The sequence below is a fragment of the Muntiacus reevesi genome, chromosome 10 (assembly GCF_963930625.1).
Source record: "Muntiacus reevesi chromosome 10, mMunRee1.1, whole genome shotgun sequence".
Taxonomy (NCBI): Eukaryota; Metazoa; Chordata; class Mammalia; order Artiodactyla; family Cervidae; genus Muntiacus; species Muntiacus reevesi.
Genome location: NC_089258.1, coordinates 5,338,461 through 5,360,097, shown reverse-complemented (window position 1 = coordinate 5,360,097; position 21,637 = coordinate 5,338,461). Strand labels below are relative to the sequence as shown.

Genomic DNA, 21,637 nt, shown 5'->3' with positions numbered 1-21,637 from the left:
ATTCTGCGCTCCCAATGCGAGGGGCCCGGGTTCCATCCCTGGTCAGTGAACTACAGTCCACCTGCTGCAGCTAAAGAATCTGCAGGCTGCAACTAAGACGCAGCACAGACAAATAATAATTTAAAAAAACAGACTGCAACTCCACCCCATCACCAGTCTCTCTATTCACTTCCCCTGACATATTTTCTCTACAATACTTGCTGAGTGTCTACCCTGTATGAGGCATTGCTCTAGCCCATCTGACATACTCAATATTTTACTTACCCACCTTAGTAATTTTTTATTTACTTGTCCCTCCAGAATATAAGCTCTACAATTTCAAGGAGTTGGGTTTGTTTTGGACTCTGCCCCTAGGCCTGTGGGCTTCCCCTGTGGCTCAGACGGCAAAGTATCCACGTGCTGTGCAGGAGACCTGGGTGCCACCCCTGGGTCAGGAAGATCCCCAGAGAAGGGAATGGCAGCTCATTACAGTATTTTTGCCTGCAGATTGCCTGAGTCTGACACTACTGAGCACGCATGCCCAGGCCTGTATGACAGCAAGCACCACAGTAAAAGATCAGTAAATATTTATTCAATGAGTGGATTCACTCTCCTCCGTAACTCTGTCCTTTCCCAGTGCTGCTATCTCAGTGGATGGCTCCGGTGCCCCAGCAATTATGAGACCAGAGAGCAAGCAATCGTTCTTACCACGTCCCTCTTTTTCTCACCCTCATCCCATCAGTCATCAAATACTGTTACTTTATCTCCATGACGCTCATCTTTCCACTTCTCTCTAAAGTCACTTCCAAAAGCTGGCTGTCATCTCTTCCCTGAATATCTGCCATGGTCTACATGCACATCCCATCCATACTCCATACCAAAGCCAGATGACCTCGCCAACACAAAAAAATGGGTACTGGCTCCCCACGGCTCTCAGGATGCTGACAAAACAGGATGTGGAACCCCAAAGCCCGACACGCTCTTCCCATGCTTCCTGTCTCATCTCCCCTGCCCACTTCTGAGTCCCTCTCTTCCCACAGCACTGGACTGTCACTTCCAGGGCCTGCCACACTCTTGCCTGCTCCTTCCTCTGCCTAGAATGCTTTTTCTCACCCCTTCACTTCCTTAACTCCCAGTTCATCTTTCAAATCACAGCTGAAGCAGAAGTTTTCTGGGAAGTCTTTCCCGACTCAAAAAAAAGTAGGTATAACTGACACAGTAAAATCTAAAAAAAAGTAGGTACAACTGACACAGTAAAATCTACCCCCCTTAGTGTAAAAGTCTGCCGGTTGTGACAGACATAACCACAACTACGGTTAGGATACGGAATGGTTTCATCACCATCAAACATTTCCCTGTGTTTCTCTATAGGTCAAACTTCCCCCTGGCTCCAATTACCAGATAACCACTGATCTGTTTTCTATCCCTAGAGAAAGTACTGACTTTGTCAAAATGCCATATAAATAAAATCATAGAATATGTAGGTTTTAAGGTCAAACTGCTTTTACGCAGCACAATGCATCTGAGATTCATCCCCGTGGTGCGCATATCAGGAGCTTACTTCTTTTCTTTCTTGAGTAGTATTCTACCGCATGGCTATCCCACACTTTGTTGATCCCTTCAGCAGCAGCTCAGGGACTTCTGGGCTGTATCTAATCCTTAGTGATTATGAGTAACGGTGCTATAAACAATCATGAACCATTTTCATGTTAACATAGGTTTTTATCTGACTTGTGTATACATACTACTTGCTTAACCAGCCCATCTAGTACAGAATACCTGTCATGGTCAGTTTGAATTTTATATTCATTTATGTGGTTATTTAATTAACAACTCAGCCATTAGGGTATAAAATTCATGAGAGCAAGGACCACATCTGATTCTAATCAGCACTGTATCTCTAATGTCTGGCACAGAGTGCTATTGTTTAGTCGCTAAGTCGAGCCTGACTTATTCGCCACCCCGTGGACTGTAGCCTGTCAGGCTTCTCTGTCCCTGGGATTTTGCAGGCAGAAATACTGGAGTGGCACATAGTAGGTTCTTGCCACATAGCTACTGAATGAATGAATAAACTATTTCCTTATTAGACACTGTAAGGAATGCATTTTCCTTTCCACTTTTTGTCTTTTTAAATTAGGGGAAGGAAGATGGCCAATATATATTTAAAACATAGCTCAGCACTAAAAGGGGCTTCTTTTCTGTGCGAAAAAATAAGCAGCTTTTTTTTTTTTAGGTTTGAGATTGTAAAATCAGTATCGCATGATAAAAAGTTTCTGAGAAGGAAGATTAACATGGTCCTTTTCACTATTACAACAAAACTGGTTTTATTTTTGTGCAACTTTTGCAGTCTTGTCCTGGGGAATATTTGTTTTCAAACTAGCCCTGGCTGGAAATCAAATAAACAATGAGATACATCAATCCACACCTTCCCCCAGCCTGACCCGCAGCGGCAGACCAGCAGGGAAGATGGTTCTGTTTTTCCTTTTTTCACTCCACCTGGGAAAAGTCATTTTGCAAAAGAGCTGCCAGAATACCAAAGGCGGCCGGGGGTGAAGAGACCAGCCGCTCAGGAAGTGGTTTCCCTCCCCGACCGCCCACAGTGAGAACACGGGGCTCCAGCTGCTAACACACTAGACCATCTGGAAAAGAGATGAAGACCTTCCCTCCTCCAACTGCATGGCTCAATGGCCAGGGAGACCACCCTTGCGCTTCTTACCCGCAGGAAAGAAGGGAAGCCCTGTCCGTAGTAGCCAACAGCAAAGTACTCAGGCTGAGGCCTCATGGCCTTAATGATGTTCTCATAAAACGAGGCTCTTTTTTTCTGGAAGACAAAACAAGACATTTCATGGGGAGGTTACAAGGGCATCGTCAGAGGAAAAAAAAAGTTCAGGCTCTTTGCTTTGTTGTTTCCTATGTAAAACAGAGAAATGAAAGGTTTTTGGAAAACATCTTGTGAGCCAAACACTTGTCCTTCTGCTGGATCGGGGGTTTTGGGCCTGTGTCCATGAACGGCCCTAAGAGGGCCTGGGAATCCCTGCGATGTGTGCTCCGTCGTGTCCGACTCTCTGTGACTCCAATGGACTGTAGCTCGCCAGGCTCCTCTGTCCATAGGATTCCCCAGGCAGAATCCTGAAGTGGGTTGCCATTTACTCCTCCACGGGATCTTTCCGGCCTAGGGATGGAAATCATGTCTCCTGCGCTGGCAGGTGGATTCTTTGCCACCTGGGAAGCCCTGGGATTCCTTGCTGTTATATGCAGAAGGACAAACATATGTGTATTTCATCTGTGGACAAAGCAGGGTTTTGCTTTCACCAGTTGCTTAAAGGGGTTCAGGACCCCTAAAAGGTTAAGAAGCCCATTTTGGGATTCAGGTGGGTGGTTACACTGGAACAGAGACACAGGAGGAAAGAGAGAACCTTCCAGTTCACACGGGTGGTTTAGAATCAAGTCCTTGGTTCAGCTACAAGTACCCAGAAGGTGGTGATGATGTTCTGTTTTTCAATATCTGATGTCATTCTTAACTTTTCCCCTGGAGAGAGGCTTTCTGGCCAGTGGGTACATGGTCAGCTTTAAAAAAAAATTTTTTTTTTAATTTTTTGGCTGTACCACATGGCAAGTGGGATCTTAGCTCCCTGACCAGGGATGGAACCAGTGGAAGTGTGGAGTCTTAACTATTGGACCAGCAGGGAAGTCCCCAGCATCAGGTTTAAAGGAAGCAAAACAGGTAGCCAGACCTGGGGACTTGGACAGCGGTACCACCCCCCACCCCCCACATACACAATGGTGTTAGCATCACTGTATTACTACACTACCTCCGTAAAAGGTTTCTATCACAATGTTTTCTTAGAAAGTTAACATGTAACGTTACTCACACTTGAGCTTAACTTAGTTTCTGAAATTCCTATGTGACTTTTTGCATGATGGCAGGCACAGGTACCATATACACTGACAAATATTTTTCAAAATGATCTTGACAATTATCTACTCAAATTTTTACATGACAGTGGGTGACCTGACCTTTTGTGATCCTTCTACTAAAAATGACCCTTCTACTAAAAATAACCCAATGTCATATTGTGTTGGCCTCCTACTGAGCATGGAAAAGGTTCACAGCTCTGAGGATGCGGACCACAGGACAAGTAATTCTATGAACAGAAGATGTCAGAAGACACCGGAAGCATGGACAGTCTTCATGGAAGGCAGAGTAACCGAGAGGGGAAAGGGAAGCTCGACTAGGGACATGAAGGGTCCACAGAGCAGCAAAAGGCACACAGCAGAGAGGGCTGCAGACAGGGGTCCTGAGCCCCCTATTAAGGATACTCTGGAGAAATACTGACGATAGCTTTTAGATCTCATCTTTCTTCATTTTTAATCCAAGCAAGATGTACTTTCCCCTCACAGAAAACATCATTTGTGTGACTTTCTTACACTTGTAACACCATTTTCATGACCACTATGCTCAGCTCCTCTGCAGGAGGAAAGACATCTTCTGATCCAGACTCACCAGGAGATCGCCCAGGCCCTCATAGTCAAAAACTTTGCTCTCGTACATCTCCGCCAACTCTTTGCTCAGTTTGATTGCCTTCTCCCACATCTTCAGGAAAAAGAAAAGGAGGGTTACAAGCAGAGAACAAAGCAGTCATTGATCCAGAAGCAGAAGCCATTCCAGAGTCACTGGGCCATGACCAAGGAGTCAGGTGGGTTCAGATTCAGTGGATATTTCCCCATATGCCTCCCTGCCAGGATCAACGAACCCTGGTTTCTGACATCATACATCCACTATACCTTGGCTGCTCTGCCAGGGGGCATTTTCTGTTCTGCTCGCAAGAACATGAAGAACACCATATGTCCCCCAAAATAGCAATACTTAGTTGAAAGAACAAAGCACTAAAGACCACTGAAAGTGGAGGGGAACCAGTTTTGAAGCTTAGGTCTTGGGCGCATGCAAGTCTTGCTGGAGGGAAAGAGAAATAGGTGTGGGCTCTGGTTCTAGGCCTATGCGTGTGTGTTTCTTCTGAGTTAGGCTGTTTGGGAGGAGGCAGGGGTATGAAAGTCTGACTCTACTGTTGTGCGGAATTTGGGAAACTACTTCTCCAATTCAGGGCACTGATTTGTTATTTATAACTAAACTACTACTTGGTCAAAGACAGTTTTAGGAAATGCCTTAGAAACGTGGTCCCCAACCTTTTTGGCACCAGGAACTGGTTTTGTTGAAGACAATTTTTTCATGGACCGGGGAAGGGGTTGGTTTTGGGATTATTCAAATGTATTATATTTCTTGTGCACTTTATTTCTATTATTTATTACATCAGCTCCACTTCAGATCATCAGGTATTAGGTCACACAGGTTGGGGACCCCTGCCTTAGAGCACTTACGACCAAGCAAGTCACAGCCAAATGCACATACTTGGCATCCGAGGCTAGTATCCCAGATTGATGAGCCTGTGTTCACTTTGGTTTTTCATAAAATGCCTCTCAGCTGGATACTATTAATAACACAGCATCTGGACATGTCCTATTTCAGTCTTAACCAGGCACTATGGTCCATTGCTTCTGGCTGCTGAAGGACTGTATGTGCAGTTCACACAGCGTTGTACAACGCTTTAAAACGAAATCTTCTAATGTCATCATTTGCCAAATTTGTCCCTTCTGAAATCTCTGGGCCTGGATCACTCAAAAGGCTCTGAAATGTGCCAAATGGAGACCATTCCATCTCAGCGAGAACTGAGGCAGGAGGCCAGTCAACAGTACCATGGGGCCCAGTTTGCTCCTTATTCGCCAAATGCCGAGCTATGAGAGAGAGGGGGAGGCGGCCTAGCAGAGAGGCTCTCGAAGTGTGGTCCCTGCCTGGTCTCTGGGAGTCCCCAGGACTCTTTCATGGGATCCAGGAGGTCAAAACCATCTTCTTAATACAAATACTATTTGCCTCTTTTTCTTTTCTTTTAAATGTTTATGTATTTGTCTGCATTGGGTTTTAGTTGTGGCATGCAGAATCTTCAGTTGCGCATGTGGGGTTTAGTTCCCTGACCAAGGAGTGAACCTGTAGCCTCCACATTGGGAGCATGGAATCTTAGTCACTGGACCACCAGGAAGTCCCTATTTGCCCTTTTTCAATGCTCATTCCCTTACGAGTCTACAGTGGAGTTTCCCAGCGGCTACAGGACATGTGATGTCACAACAGATTGGACATTGAGGCGGATATTCGAATCCCGCTGTTTCTATGGAGTCAGATGATAAATAGATTTGCAAAAATGTCCTATCACTTATTTTTTTGGAAAATACGGTCATTGTTCATAAAAGGATATCATTTATATTAACAGGTAATAAGTTACTAAAAGAAAAATATTTAAAAATTTTGTTTTACTTTCTAACAATATAACCATTAATGGACAGAAAAGATACCTAAAAATTTTGTTTTAATTTCTAACAATATAATCATTAATGGACATAGCCCACATGAACAAAAGCTCTTGGGGTTCTTCAGTGATTTTTAAGAGAGTAAAGGAGTGCAGAGACCACAAAGTCTGAGCAAATACACTTGTTCTGCACACCTCAAGTTCTTTATCTGTAAAACAGAGACAGGATGGATATTACAGGGTTAGAGCAAGAATTAAATTAGAAACAGTCTGGAAATCACCCAAAATAGTAACTTGCACTAAACAGGTGGTAGTTATTGTATCATTATATTTATTTGACCTATTTATTTGGTCAACAGGTTCCACTGGTAAAATAGTGGTGACTGAAAGTGGCAGGCTCTTAAGAAGACTCAAATCTGGAAATCCTTTTTGTTTTGATAGCGTTTTCCTCCCCCACTACCTAAGCATTTTCTTTTTTTTCAATTTTAAATTTAAAAGCCTTCCAGATGGACATATTTTCTGCAGATGATCAGAGATTCCATGACTTGGTGGCCCTGTTTACATGTTTACTTTCCTTTGTGGGATGTAAGCTGCTTGTTATCTGCAGTCTACAGTGTGAGGCAGGCAGTGACCTAGGGACGGAAAATGACCTGGGTGTTAGCCAACAACGTCTTAAGAATGCACTGACAGTGATGGTACCAGCTGCTGGCCTTCAGCAGTATTTAAAAGGTACAATTATGGTTTTGAGAGTGGGGCTCCAGGCTGTTGTTCACTGTATTCTCCATTACATTAAGTGTCCTCCACATAACTGATCCTTATTTATTGCCTATCTTACCCTGGGCTGCCCTGGTGGCTCAGAGGCAAAGAATCTGCCTGCAGCTCAGGAGACTGGGGTTCAGTCCCTGGTCAGCAAGATTGCCTGGGGAAGGGAATGCAACCCACTCCAGGATTCTTGCCTGGAGAATTTCATGGACAGAGGAGCCTGGAGAGCTACAGTCCATGTGGTTGCAAAGAGTCGAACATGACTGAGTGACTCACACTTTCTTACCTTAATTTATCTACTCATTTTCTCACCCACTAAAAATATCCAGCCCCCTTTGAATTCAAAGATACACATGGGAACAGTAAAGAGTAAGTTTGGGGTCACTGCTGCATAATAAAGAATTTGTCTGGTTTTTGACTTGAATTCCTGGGAAGGAGCTTCTAAACTCTTGGATCTCCCCAGTGACAGAAATATCTTTGGTGTTTACAATGGACCCCTCAGGAGACATGGGAATCGATACTAATGAGGTGACTTACGGTAGGCACGTAGACAGTCTGAGAATGGGGACTGGCCTTGCCAGAACCAACATCCATGTGATTTGTGGGTGGCATGGGGACTCCTGCACTTGCAGCTGAAGTTTGGGCTGACTTGTTGGAAGCTGTGCCCTTAGCCTGTGGGCCCTGCACTAACTCTGGCTGGTGCAGATCAGAACTGTAGCGTAGTAAGCGTGGCAGTCATTTCCCCTTTTGCCCTCATACAAAAACAATCCCCCCACAACACTGACCTTGCCTTTGTCAAAATATGATATGATTTCTTGATAAAGCTTCTCTTTAAGCTCTTGCTGGGTGTACACGTAGTAACTGTCCCTCTGAAGCAAATGGGGTACACAGGGCTTGTCAGACCACTGGAAAACACACAAAGGCAACACAAGAGATGAATGCAGCACAGTTCGTTTACTTAATTAAAGAGGATGAATGCAAACAAATATTCAACTGAAAACATTCACAGACATATTTGTACATATCTGATTCATCCATGTTTTCAATGATTTACTAAACACAAAAATTACATACACATATACATACGCACATAGCAGCTTCAAAACAAACAAGTGTCATGCCAAATGGACAAATACTGAAGGTATTCCATGAGGGTCAGGAATGAGGTGAGGCTGCCAACCAGCATGACTGTGGTCTTGCTGGAGGTCACCATTCATACACCCAGGTAAAAGAAAGATATCAAAGTATAAAAATGAAGAAAAGGGGGTTAAAAAAACCTCTCCTGTGAAAGCAATAATTGTATTCTTCATAATCAATCTCTTCACAAAGGTGCCTACTAAACACCTACCACAACTGATGAGAGAATTAAGTAGTGGGATAAAAAATAACATATTTGGAAATAATTTAGAGATAATTAAGATAACGGAAGAAAAGATACCAATAAGAATAAATTCAAAATGACTGGATATTCAGGCGCAATCATGCAAATGTACTTAATGCCACTCAACTGTACTTATACACGTGTAGGGTAGTAAACTTTACATTATATTTATTTTATCATAATTACCTTCGAAAGAGAAGATATCTAGAGATTTAACATAACATCTACACAGAAAATGTTAACACACCATGGGAAGGCACAAAAGCAGATCTGAACAAATGGAAAGTCATACCATGCTTTTGGATAAGAAAGTGCTATTTCATAATCATGGAAATTCTCCCTAAATTAATTTTTAAATTTCATGATACCAAAGTCCATATGCAAAGATAAACAGAAAGGAATAAGGTGGAAAACTCTGAAAAAGAAGAGGAATAAGAGTAACTACCAGGTCATAAAACATGCTGTAAAGAATTGATAATTAAAACAGTGTGGTTCTGGTGCATTATCCAACAGACACCCATGCAAAACACATAAAATCTAGAAAGAGGTTCCCTTGACTCTCCATATAGCGATTCAGTACCTGATAAAGATGAGATCTCATACCAATGATGAAACTGAACTGTACTTCATGAGCAATATTCTTATTGAGTATGGGGGAAGAAGTGGCATCCACACGTGCCACCTTACACCAGGACAGGAGAGTGCAACGTTCTGAGCAGTAAAAATGAAGAGATCTACAGTCACTGGGACTTCCCTGGTGGTCCAATGGTTAAGAATCTGCCTTCTGATGCAAGGGACGCCGGTTCAATCCCTGGTTGGGGAACTAAGAGTCCACGTACCACAGAACAACCAAGCCTGCACACTGCAACTGCTGAGCCTGTGTGCTCTAGTCCATAACCCAAAGGGAAGTCCCACGGCCGCAGGGCAGCACAGACACTGCAGGTCCGATCCCCGGCAACGAGCTCCCCCGTAACCCAGCAGGTTTCCTGGTGCCCCAGACACGGGCGTGAGCTGTGAACGGCTGACTTGGGGAAGCCGTCAAGCAGAAGACGCCAGTTTTTAATTCCAAACCTTAGAACAATGCACATGCATTCTTTAGGTACAAAACCAAATTGAAACTGTGTAAGAAAATTAATTGCTAGGGACAAAACTGGAGGCAGGGAGATGTAGGAGGAGGCTAAAAATGGAAATTTGGACCAGGATAGCAGCAATGGAGATAAAGAAAAATGGATAGGGTGGGGAGTGTGGAAGAGACCTCTGCACCCCCACGTTCAGAGCAGCATTACTCACAAGAGCCACAGTACAACTTAAGTGTCCATCAATGGATGAATGAACACAAATGTGTTTTATACACACCATGGAATAGTACTTCACCACGAGAAAGAAGGAAATCCTGCCATCTGCAACAACATGGATGGACCTTAAGGGCATTATACAAAGTGAAATAAATCAGAGAAAGACAAACACTGTATGATATCATGTATATATGGCATCAGAAAAATCTAGACTTATAAAAAGAGACAGCAGAATGGTGGTTACCAGGGGCTGGCAGATGGGAAATAGGAGAAAGATTGTTTAAGGGTATAAACTTGCAACTAGTAGATAAGTAATTCCTGGAGATTTAAGACTGTCATATACATTTTCTCAATTAAAAAGAAAAGATGGCTTCCCTGTTGGCTCAGTGGTAAACAGTCCACCTATCAATTCAGGAGACACAGGTTCAATCCCTGATCCAGGAAGATCTCACGTGCCTCAGAGCAAGTAAGCCCATATGCCACCAACTGCTGAGCCCGTGCTCTAGAGCCTGGGAGCGGCAACTACTGAAGCCTGCGCACCCCAGAGCCCATGATCCATGACAAGGGAAGCCTCTGCAACAAGAAGCCAGTGTATGGCAACCAGAGTGGCCCCTGCTCACCATAAGCGGAGAAAAGTCAGTGCAGCAGTGAAGACTCAGCACAGCCAAAAATAGATAGATAAATAAAATTCAAAATTTTTTTAAAAAGAAAGAAAAGTGGATAAAGTGAGGGCAAGTTTTGGACAAAGGGTCCATGACTCTTACTTGTGGAGAATGTGGGACTGTGTGAGTAAAAAGATGATGTCCAGTATCTTTTATTAGATGATGGTGCCCTTTAGTGAATTGGGGAGAAAGGAGAGGAAGGGACGAACCCAGAAAGAGAGTGGAGGAAACAGCTTGTGCTACTGACATACCAAGTTCAAGGTGTCTATTAGTCATTCAGAGACTGATGTCGACAGAACAGTTTATACAGAATCTGAAGTTAGAGGAGCTGTCAGAGCTGGAAATAATTATTTGAGATTGATGATGGAGAGATGTATTTATGTCCACAGCACAATATAATTTCTCAGTGAGACAGGTAGATAGGAAAGTACTTCTACAGTTCTGTATTTATTTACAAGTCACTTCTGTGCAGTTTTACATATTTTTAAAAACATACGGATCGATGTGCATTTTAAAAATTACAGTGTATTAGCAGCCTGAAAGGTGTGCTCTGCTTCCTAAGGAATTTTAAATAAATGATACCCACTCCTATGTTCACAGCAACATCATAAACAATAGCCAAGACATGGAAATGTCAACTGATGAATCAAGACGATATGATATGTATATATAGTGGACTACTACTCAGCCATAAAAAAGAATGAAATAAAATCATTTGCAGCAACATGGATGATCCTAGAGATTATCATGCTATGTGAAGTAAGTCAGGAAGAGAAAGACAAATACTATATGATGCTGTTTATATGTGGAATTTAAAATACAACACAAATAAACATATCTATGAAACAGAAATAGACTTACAGAGAGAACAAGCTTATGGTTGCTAAGGGTGAAGAAGGGTAGGGGAGGGATGGATTGTGAGCTAGGGATTAGCAGATGAAAACTATTGTATATAGGATGGAAAAACAACAAGGTCTTACTATAGAGAGAAGGGAGTTATATTTAATATCCTATGATAAACCATAATGGAAACGAATATGAAAAAGAATGTGTATGTATATATATGTAAATGTGAGTATGTGTGCATATATATATGTGTGTGTGTGTGTATATGTGTGTGTGTGTATATATATATATATATATATATAAATGTATAACTAAATCACAAGAAGCAACAGAACTGGACATGGAACAACAGACTGGTTTCACGGTCCCAAAATGGAAAAGGAGTACGTCAAGGCTATATATTGTCACCCTGCTTATTTAACTTATATGCAGAGTACATCATGAAAAACGCTGGGCTAGAAGAAGCACAAGCTGGATTCAAGATTGCCAGGAGAAATATCAATAACCTCAGATATGCAGATGATACCACACTTATGGCAGAAAGCAAAGAAGAACTAAAGAGTCTCTTGATGAAAGTGAAAGAGGAGAGTGAAAAAGTTGGCTTAAAACTCAACAATCAGAAAACTAAGATCATGGCATCTGGTCCCATCACTTCATGGCAAATAGATGAGGAAACAATGGAAACAGTGACAGACAATTTATTTTCTTGGGCTCCAAAATCACTGCAGATGGTGACTGCAGCCATGAAATTAAAAGACGCTTGCTCCTTGGAAGAAAAGTAATGACCAAACAAAACAGCTTATTTAAAAGCAGAGACATTACTTTGCCAACAAAGTCCAACAAAGGTTCAACAATTTTGCCAACAAAGGTCCATCTAGTCAAAGCCTTGGTTTTTCCAGTAGTCATGTATCGATGAGAGTTGGACTATAAAGAAAGCTGAGCACTAAAGAATTGATGCTTTTGAACTGTGGTGTTGGAGAAGACTCTTAAGTGTCCCTTGGACAGCAAGGAGATCCAAGTAGTCCATCCTAAAGGAAATCGGTCCTGAATATTCATTGGAAGGACTGATGTTGAAGCTGAAACTCCAATACTTTGGCCACTTGATTGGAATAACTGACTCATTAGAAAAGACCCTGATGCTGGCAAAGATTGAAGGCGGGAGAAGGAGACGACAGAGGATGAGATGGTTGGATGCCATCACCGACACAATGGACATGAGTTTGAGTAAGCTCTGGGAGCTGGTGATGGACAGGGAGGCCTGGCGTGCTGCAGTTCACTTGGTCACAAAGAATCAGACACTACTGAGCGACTGAACTGAAAGCACTTGGCTGTACAGAAGAAATCAACACAACACTATCGATCAACTGGACTTCATAAAATAAGCTTAAAAGTAAGTAAGTAAATAAATAACAATGGACATTTCCCTAACCTTCGTCTAAATAGCTCTCCCTATGTAGAAGGTATACAAATACTCTAAGATAAGGGAGTCCTCCCTGAATAGGAGTTGTTGCCATCACAGTCATGACATGCCATGATGCGGTCCCCAGGGCTGGGCGGCTGGCAGACCGCCCCCCGGCCCGCTCACCTGCAGGAGCTCGGCGTGCAGGAGGAGCGTGCAGGCCGCTTCCGTGTAGTTCTCGCAGTCCCGGTGCAGGTCCCGCAGCTTGTACAAGTACCTGGTCGCAAGGGGGGAAAGCAGGCATTCTGCCGCCGGGGAGCTGATGGCACACTTGGCTCATGCCACAGCCAGCCAGGTGGCCGGAACAGTTACTTCCTAATCCCGTGAGCAGCAGTCCCCAACTTTTTTGGCACCAAGGACCAGTTTCATGGAAAACAATTTTTTTCCATCGACGGGGAGTGGGGGGGGGGCGGTGGTTTCAGGTGATTCTGATAAGGAGTCTGCAATCTAGATCCGCCACTTGCGCAGTTCATAATAAGGGTCAGGCTCCTATGAGAATCAGATGCCTGTGCTGATCTGAGGGAGGCAGAGCTCAGGCAGTAATGTGAGCGATGGGGTGCCACCGTAAATACACATGGAGCTTCATTCACTGGCCCACCACTCATCCCCTGCTGCATAGTTCAGTTCTTCACAGGGGGTTGAGGACCCCTGCTTTAAGTCTTTGTGCTGCTTCCTATCTTTCCTAGTCCATTTGTTCTACTCGGTATTCTTCATTTAAGGTGGTAGTGTTTAAATTTGTTTTTCATGTCCCAGACCTCTTTGGGAAGCTCATGAGAACTAAGGAATCTTTTCCCAAGAAAATGCACATGCTCTACATCCAAGTTTGCTCAGGGTTCCCTGAATCCAGGGCTAACAGTCCTTGACAGAGGGTGAATTTCAGGTCTTTGCCTGGTTAGCTGGCTAGAGTGTCCTCCATCCTCCCCTGACACAATCCTCGCCCCACACTTCCTCGTGTATTGATCGAAAGAGTTTACCTTTTCAGGAGGATGGGAACATATCACATACTATTTGGTGCCTCTTGAAGCAGCAAGGATGGTGTTCAGGTTTATCATTGCTTGAAAAGTAATTAATAAATCCATGACATAACAGCAAGAGCAAAAATTTCCTTAGACTTACCTTATATAGATGTCCTCTCTCTTCTTTTCTTTGTAAAAATTCTACAAAGAAAAAAAAAGACACAAAATACAATTATAAATCAATTACTGATGAGCTTGCCACAAAAATAGCCAAACCGCTAGCTGTACTTTTCAACAGTGTCATTTTTCCAAAGACTTTGTTCTTTCCCTTTAACGAATACACCCACAAAATAAGGAAACGATGGGGGTTTCTTTTGGGTGTCTTTTTTTGGCCATACTATATCACTGCAGATGGTGACTGCAGCCATGAAATTAAAAGATGCTTGCTACTTGAAAGAAAAGCTATGACAAACCTAGACAGCATATTAAAAAGCAGAGATATTACTTTGCCAACAAAGGTCCATATAGTCAAAGCTATGGTTTTTCCAGTAGTCATGTACAGATGTTGAGAGTTGGACCATAAAGAAGGCTGAGTGCTGAAGAATTGATGCATTTGAACTGGTGTCCTGGAAACACTCTTGAGAGTCTCTTGGACTGCAATCAGATCAAACCAGTCAATCCTAAAGGAAATCAATCTTGAATATTCATGGAGGGACGCATGATCAGGCTGAAGCTCCAATACTTTGGTCACCTGATGTGAAGAGCTGACTCATTTGAAAAGACCCTGATGCTGGGAAAGATTGAAGGCAGGAGGAGAAGGGGACGACAGAGGACGAGATGGTTGGATGACATCACTGAATCAACGGACATGAGTTTGATTAAGCTCCGGGAGATGGTGAAGATCAGTGACGCCTGGTGTGCTGCAGTCCATGGGGCCACAAAGAGTCAGACACAACTGAGCATCTGAACAACAACAGTGTGGTATGTGGGATTCTACTTCCCCGACCAGGGCTAGAACCCAAGGCCTCTGCATTGGAAGTACAGAGTCCTAACCACTGGACCCCAGGGAAGACCCAGGAAAAGTTTCAGTTTATAAAAAGAAAAGTTGAAGAATTTTTTTTAAGACCAATGTGAGGGAAACTGAGGTGAGTAGACAACAGGTCATAATTCCCAAATCACTTGATACTCTGTTTTCTTAGGGAGTCAGAAATGGTAGGTATTTTTGTTTATATTAAGCAGAGGAGACCACGGTTGCTAAATCTCTGAGGTCTTTGGTCCCGATTATAATTCTTTAGGAAAAGGTAAGACCACAGGGTTCTACCTCTTTGAGGATTTTATGGATTAATTCTCTACTCATGGTATATCGTTTCTAATGCATGTTCATCTGTGTCTGATACTTTCAACGAAAAAGCAATCACATAAAAAAAGGCAGAGAAACAGTTTGAGCATGGCCTTCTGTAAGAGAGCTGAGTCAAAAGCTTATGTTGCATTTTCCATTCCTGTTTCTATATGTATCCTCAGGGTCTGAGGCAGTTGTTATCTGTGAGTTCAAAGCTGAGTTGGCCATTCCAATTATTTTTTTTGGCCATGTGGGATAGCTTGCAGGATCTTAGTTCCCAAACCAGGCACTGAACCCGCACCCACAGCAGTGAAGGTGCTGAGTACTAAACCACTGGACTGGCAGGGATTCCCTTGGCCATTCCAGTTAGACTCAGCAGGACACATACTTCAGAAAGGTGGTCAAGGGAGAGCCTCGTGTCTGCCATATTTACTTAGAGCTGTGCAGTCAGGGGCGCGCGGCACTGCCCTCTCGGGGACCCAGGGATGTGGTACATACCAGCACGTTAACGGTACAGCTCATGCGGTTTTCCTTGCTCTCGTCATGCATGATGATGGTTCTGTAGTCCAGGAGATTCTCTAAGAGGCTGCTGACCAGGAGTGCGAACACTTCTCCGGAACTGGAGAGGTATTTATGTTTCCGGCAATGTTCTAGGAGCCTGGGGGGCAGAGGTGAAGACAAAATGCCTTGTCCTACACCGACATTCCGGCACCACCTGTGCGTGCTGCCCAAGGTCCTGGCAGCAGGTGGCGCTGGACCAAGAGAGACACATCCTTCATGTGACTCCAGGTCATCCTGTCCTGGATCCTTCACTTAAAAGGCTCTCTGCTGTTACCCAAGTTCTGCATTTTCTTTAGGTCTGCAGCTCAAGCCCCACCATCACTGAGAATCCCAGCCCATGATGCCCTTCTCTGAACTTCTATTTCTATCTGTCTTCTGTCTATACCACAGAAATGAGAACTTTTGCCTAAGAGGTTTGCATGTACTATCTGATTCCTCTGGTCATTTCAAAGGATCATCTTTATCCTGTCTTAATTCTCAGGCATCCTGAGGGAACTCTGGAGAGTCTCGGAGTAATGCCCAGCCTAGAGGAATCTAGGAACCTAGTATACATCCAGACATGTGGCTTTTCACATAAAAGTGTTATTTTTCAGGGAAAAAAGGCACAGGAGTAAATAAGTAAACAAGTTAAACTTTTGGTTTTAAATTATCTCCCTCTGGACCCAAATAGAGCAAAGTTTCCACAGGAGCTTCTTAGATTAGACAGAAGAAAACTTGGTGAACAGGACAAAAAGTGGGTTCAAAGCACTAGACCAGACTCTAAAATTATTCTTGAGCACCAGAGATTTGTGCAGTCATATTTTTCTGCACTCATGATTCAAAAAAAATGAAGGAACAACAAGATCTGTACATGAAAAGTCAACTGTAGGGTTTTTTTAAAGTGTAGTCTTATCACTTGTAAACACTGTGGGCATGTGTTTCTATGTGTGGGTAACCAGCACTTCATCCCTGTATGAGATCAGAACTGCAGAAGTGATCAGTTGAGAGGTTTGAAACTGAAACAGGCAGACCAAACAGATACAGGATGAAAAGATCAACCAACGTTCTTATCATCCATTACAAACAAAATAAGACAGACTTCTAGAACTTCAAAATACAGCTGAGTCATCAGTTCCATTTCTGAGCATCCTCTGTGCTGATTCCTTAAAAATTTTTTGAAAAAAAGAATAATAGAGTTGGGAGAGTCACTGTCCTAAACTCAAGTCTATTGCCTACCATTTCCCCAAAGCAGGTAAATCCCGGAATGATCTAGGCACATATTCCATCAACAGTTGACCGAGTTAGCCATTATCATAAAAGTTCAGAGAACACAAGAAATGAACAGTTAGGGTAGTTAGAACCTAGGATGCTAGGGAAATCTGCAGGTAATAACAGTAACAAACACCAGAACAGCCCACATTTATCCAGCACGATCTCTGCAACAGATACTGTGTGAATATATCATCTCACTTAATCCTCACCAAAATACAGATCCTATTATTGTAGAAGACCAAAAAAAAAAAAAAAAAAAAAAAAAGGCATCACATAAATACAAAGTCAAAATCCTAGTATGTGGAAAAAATGGGATTTGAAGCACAATCTTTAACTCTAATATCTAAGTGTTTTTTTTAAATTCTTTAATCAATTAATTAACTTATGCCTGTGCTGGATCTTCATAGCTGTTCGGGGCTTTCTCTGCTTGCAGCAAGCAGGTTACTCTCTAGTTGCGGTGTGAGAGCTCATTTTGGGGGCTTCTCTTGTTGAGGGGGATAGGCTCAAGGCACATGGGCTAAGCAGTTGTGGCATACAGGCTTAGTTGCCCCTTGGCATGTGGGATCTTCCCAGACTAAGGATCGAAGTCATGCCCCCTGCATTAGTAAGGAGATTCTTAACCACTGGAGCAGCAGGGAAATCTCATCTGAGTGTTCAGAAACACTGTTTTTATATTGTTTTATAAAACACTGCTTTATATTGTTATTCCATACATGCAAAGGGTGCCAAAGGGTGCCAAAGAAGGAGGGAATGGACGAGTTGAGTCAGGGATGGAAGGAGGGAAATGAAAAGGACTGACAATGTACCTAGAGTTCCCAGACATCCTTTCCAGGGCATAAGGTAATTTTAAGGGGACCTTGAAATGCTTTTCCCTTCTCCTTTAAATGACTGTTTTGAAGCCGTAATTAGAGGAGCTAGCACTTTTGTTAAACTTTAGCAATTCAAACACTGGGAAAGATATCACCACTCAGTTGATCTCTCCTCTCCTCCATCTGCCCTGTTCTTGAGGGCCAGGCCAGCCAGGAAAACACGACCATCTCACTCACAGCAGATAAATGAATGGCTGCAGTGGATGGGGTCAACTCCACGAACCTCAAGGAAACCAGTGTGGTGGCGACCCCAGTGATGCTGAGACCACTCAATTGGTCTGTAAGTGCAGCAGAAGCCTGTTTTCGTCCATCACTAAATGATGCTGTCAGTTAGAGATTCTGTTTCTGAAATACTCACAGTTTTTCCAGAAGGACCTTGTATTGTTCGTCTCCTCTACCCCCTTCTACTTCCTGGTCCAGCTTTGTGATCAACTCATTCTCAAACTGAAAGCAGTCAGAATTTCACAGGAGAATGTCACAACCTCAGAAGAGGACAGGAAAGACATATGGCCAACATTTCTATACTAGGACCCACCCCTCTACTGAATTGTGAACTCTTTTCAGTATACACAGAGGAAGATCACAGTTCACATCACTCATTAATAATGCACCAGCTAGCTAGCTAGCTTCAGTCGTGTCTGACTCTCATGGACCATAGTCCACCAGGCTCCTCTGTCCACGGGATTCTTCAGACAAGAATGCTGGAGTGGCTTGCCATGTCCTCCTCCAGGGGATCTTCTGAACCAGGGACTGAACCTGGGTCTCTTATGTCTCCTGCATTGGCAGGTGTGTTCTTTACCACTAGCACCACCTGAGAAGCCCAATAATGCACCATGGCCATGTCAAAATTTTCTAAAGCAACCTGGCGTAACTTTGTCCTTTGATTTGTAATTGCAGAAAGGAAACTAGCCTAAATATTATTTTCCTATCACAACTATGCATATAAAAATAGCTTAATGGTTTTAACTTTCCATTTTATTTTTGGTTCCTGTTGAAGTCTTGACAATGGGATAGCTTTTGCAGAGCTTCACAGCTACAAAATCTTTTTGATACTACTATGCATTGTTAGATAAGAAAACTGAAGTACAGGAAAAATGTATCAGGCAAACTAAGGTCTCTAAACTAAAGACGTCAAAAACTAAAGCTTAATCAATTGTAGCAGTTGCAAGAGATAGGAGTAAAATGCCTAAAGTCAAATTTTAATGTCCAGAGATAAGCGTGCTGCTTTAGGAAATACATGTACCAAAAAGACTGCTTCTAGGACCAAAGATAGGGTATCTCAATTCTATGTCTAATTGCTTTACAAAATAGATGCAAAACCAGAAGATTTTAGATAACTTTGATTTGTACTGTTCAGGCTACTGATTCTCTATTAGAAAAAAAAAAAAAAGAATTGGATTCTACATGCACTAGTAAGGTGATCCACCACTCCTTACCATATGGAAATTGCCGTTTCCACTGAAATTGAACTCACACTGCATCATATCAAAGAAAATAGGGATGGTGGCTTTCCGAAGCTCTACTTCGGGGGTTAATGTGACTTCCAGAATGGGACCCACCATGGATGGGATGAATTTGATTTTATGGGGACCTGAAATGAAAGGAAGTGAGGATATCAAACAATTTCACCAGAAGTAAAGTGCTACACAGGGCCCATAAGAAAAGAAAAAGTTGTGGGTAAAGCAATTCAGTTCAGAAGTGAGTGACTAAATATTGTATTCTGATAACACGTGATTGTCGTAAGAGACCCATATGTCAACCTGTACTTCCAGACACACAGACAAATCAATTGCAATTAAAATGAAATTTTAATTGAATGAAAAGGCATTAAAATGAAAAAGACTTCATTGTGGGAGGCATGGAGCCCAAGGAGTGGTGTTCAGGGTGTGCACTTACCCAGGTTATACCACATGTCCCGGATCCTAAAGCCGATCTCCTTCCTCATGTCCCCGTATCTAGGAAGATCATAAACCAGGAGAAAAAATGTGCGGTGGAAACGGGAACACGTAATACTGATACAATGATAAGGGGAGAAAAGAGAGCCCGTGTTCCTCTAGGTCGCAATCAAGGTAGACACTGAGGCAAAAATCACATGAAGAGATGCAGCTGACATGTGAATAAGCCCCCCAAAGACTGATACACATAGAGATGAGGGGACACAGACATAGAGAATGGGGTCCAGCAGAAGGTGGAGCAAAGTAAGTGCCAAAAATCACTGAGAAGATGAGATCAACACACTTACTGAAGGGAGAAGAGTTAGAAACACTCTGATTGCTCCTAAGCAAAAATAAATAAATAAAATACTAAAAAAAAGGAAGATGAATGAGGTATGACTTATACGGTAATGTGGCTGATGATGTGTAACAAATACGCTGCCTGTATATACTTATATTTGAGTAACCCTTATCCACACCAGTACATTCTTTAAAGGGCTCACACTGGGAAGTTCTAGACATACATTCTCAAATGGGGTGATAACATCTTCAAAGGGGTGAAAACTGGCCCATGGGGACACACACAAAAAAAACTTACTGCTTTGACATATAAATTAAGGTATACATTTAGTACATAAACAGATATATTTAGTATATAGGTGGTATTAATATTTCATTGGGAGGGGGTGTGATTAGGAAAACATTTTCTAAAAAAGTTCCAGGGACTTCCATGGTGGTCCAGTGGTTGGGACTCTGCTCCCAATGCAGGGGGCATGGGTTCAATCCCTGGTCAGGAAACTAAGATCCCACATGTAGCATGGCATGGACAAAAGAGAAAAAAAGTCAAATAAAATAAAAAGATTTCTTACAGGAGTTGACAAAAGAGGACAAAAATGTAGAGAAACATTGATCTAGACAGTGGTTCTTGGGTGGAAATGATTAAGAGTGACCTGGAAATCTTTTAAAGAATATAAAAGCTGGGAGCTGCTCCACATAACATGCTATATCAGAGGCTGGGGGCTTAGAAAATGGAAATAAGATTGATCAAAAGCAGATATGGAGACTGTTCCCAGGAAATTCAAGTACAGACGTATGACCTACCCTGCCAGCAAAGATCTACATTTTCTACTCATGTTACTACTGCACCCAACATTTTTTTTCGAAATCCCTGCTTTGGAAATGCCTTCAAAAATCAGAATAAAAATCATATTGAAAAATTTCTCTTACTATTCCATTTTAATAAAAGTATCTAATTTTACTATTAATATATAAGCATGTGTAGTTCAGTCTGGCACATACTGGACAATAAGTAACTATTCTTACTGCTTTTTAATACTACTGTTGATGCTTTTACTAAAAATAAGAAGTCCTGAAAAAAACCTCATTCACATTTCTATAACCTTAGTATAAATGCTTTTATTTCCTAAGGCTTATCCTTACCAGTATGCATATACATTTTTATGTGGATTGTACCTATAGTCACACTTTCCTGAAATGACCAAAACAAGAATCATTTATCCTAACTAACCACTTTATTTATCAGATTTGGTGTCAACTCATTCTATTCATGGTCATTTAACAAAAATCAAATCCATCCTTGAATGAAATTAAGATATTTTAAAGAATAAGACTAAGGTGTCCATCTTAAAAATCAAATATCTCTTGAAAACCACCCCACCAGGAAATCTACAAAATAGTTTTTACTTTTATCTTTGAAAGTGCAATCACTAAATCTCAACCTCTCAGACACCAATCTTAGTATTTAAGGGAAGAGTTAGACAGATGCTAAAATAATTTGCCTAGAATCCCAGACATGCTAGCAGGGAAACAGAACTAAAACATCATAGCATTTAAATGATAAATTTCTTAAGTCCTTTTAAATTACACAGCCTTTAAGTCCCTAGGCTCTCAAAGAACTTTGAAAAAGACTTGAGATGAAAGCAATGAAAATCTTCCCTAAATCTCTCATCACACTTGCACACAAGTC

General features: G+C 42.2%; 1 protein-coding gene across 3 annotated transcripts in view; it reads right to left on the bottom strand.

Moving 5' to 3' along the window:
• Positions 1-21,637, bottom strand: part of DOCK5 (dedicator of cytokinesis 5) — a 271,512-nt gene that overhangs the window by 33,884 nt on the left and 215,991 nt on the right. For all 3 annotated transcript variants that reach the window (XM_065946612.1, XM_065946611.1, XM_065946613.1), the window contains 9 exons: positions 19,613-19,671; positions 19,153-19,307; positions 18,075-18,160; positions 15,534-15,693; positions 13,857-13,897; positions 12,867-12,957; positions 7,883-8,002; positions 4,484-4,573; positions 2,696-2,800 (listed from right to left, as the gene is read on the bottom strand). In XM_065946612.1, the coding sequence (XP_065802684.1) occupies positions 2,696-2,800; positions 4,484-4,573; positions 7,883-8,002; positions 12,867-12,957; positions 13,857-13,897; positions 15,534-15,693; positions 18,075-18,160; positions 19,153-19,307; positions 19,613-19,671 (907 nt within the window). The remainder of the gene's footprint in view (positions 1-2,695; positions 2,801-4,483; positions 4,574-7,882; positions 8,003-12,866; positions 12,958-13,856; positions 13,898-15,533; positions 15,694-18,074; positions 18,161-19,152; positions 19,308-19,612; positions 19,672-21,637) is intronic.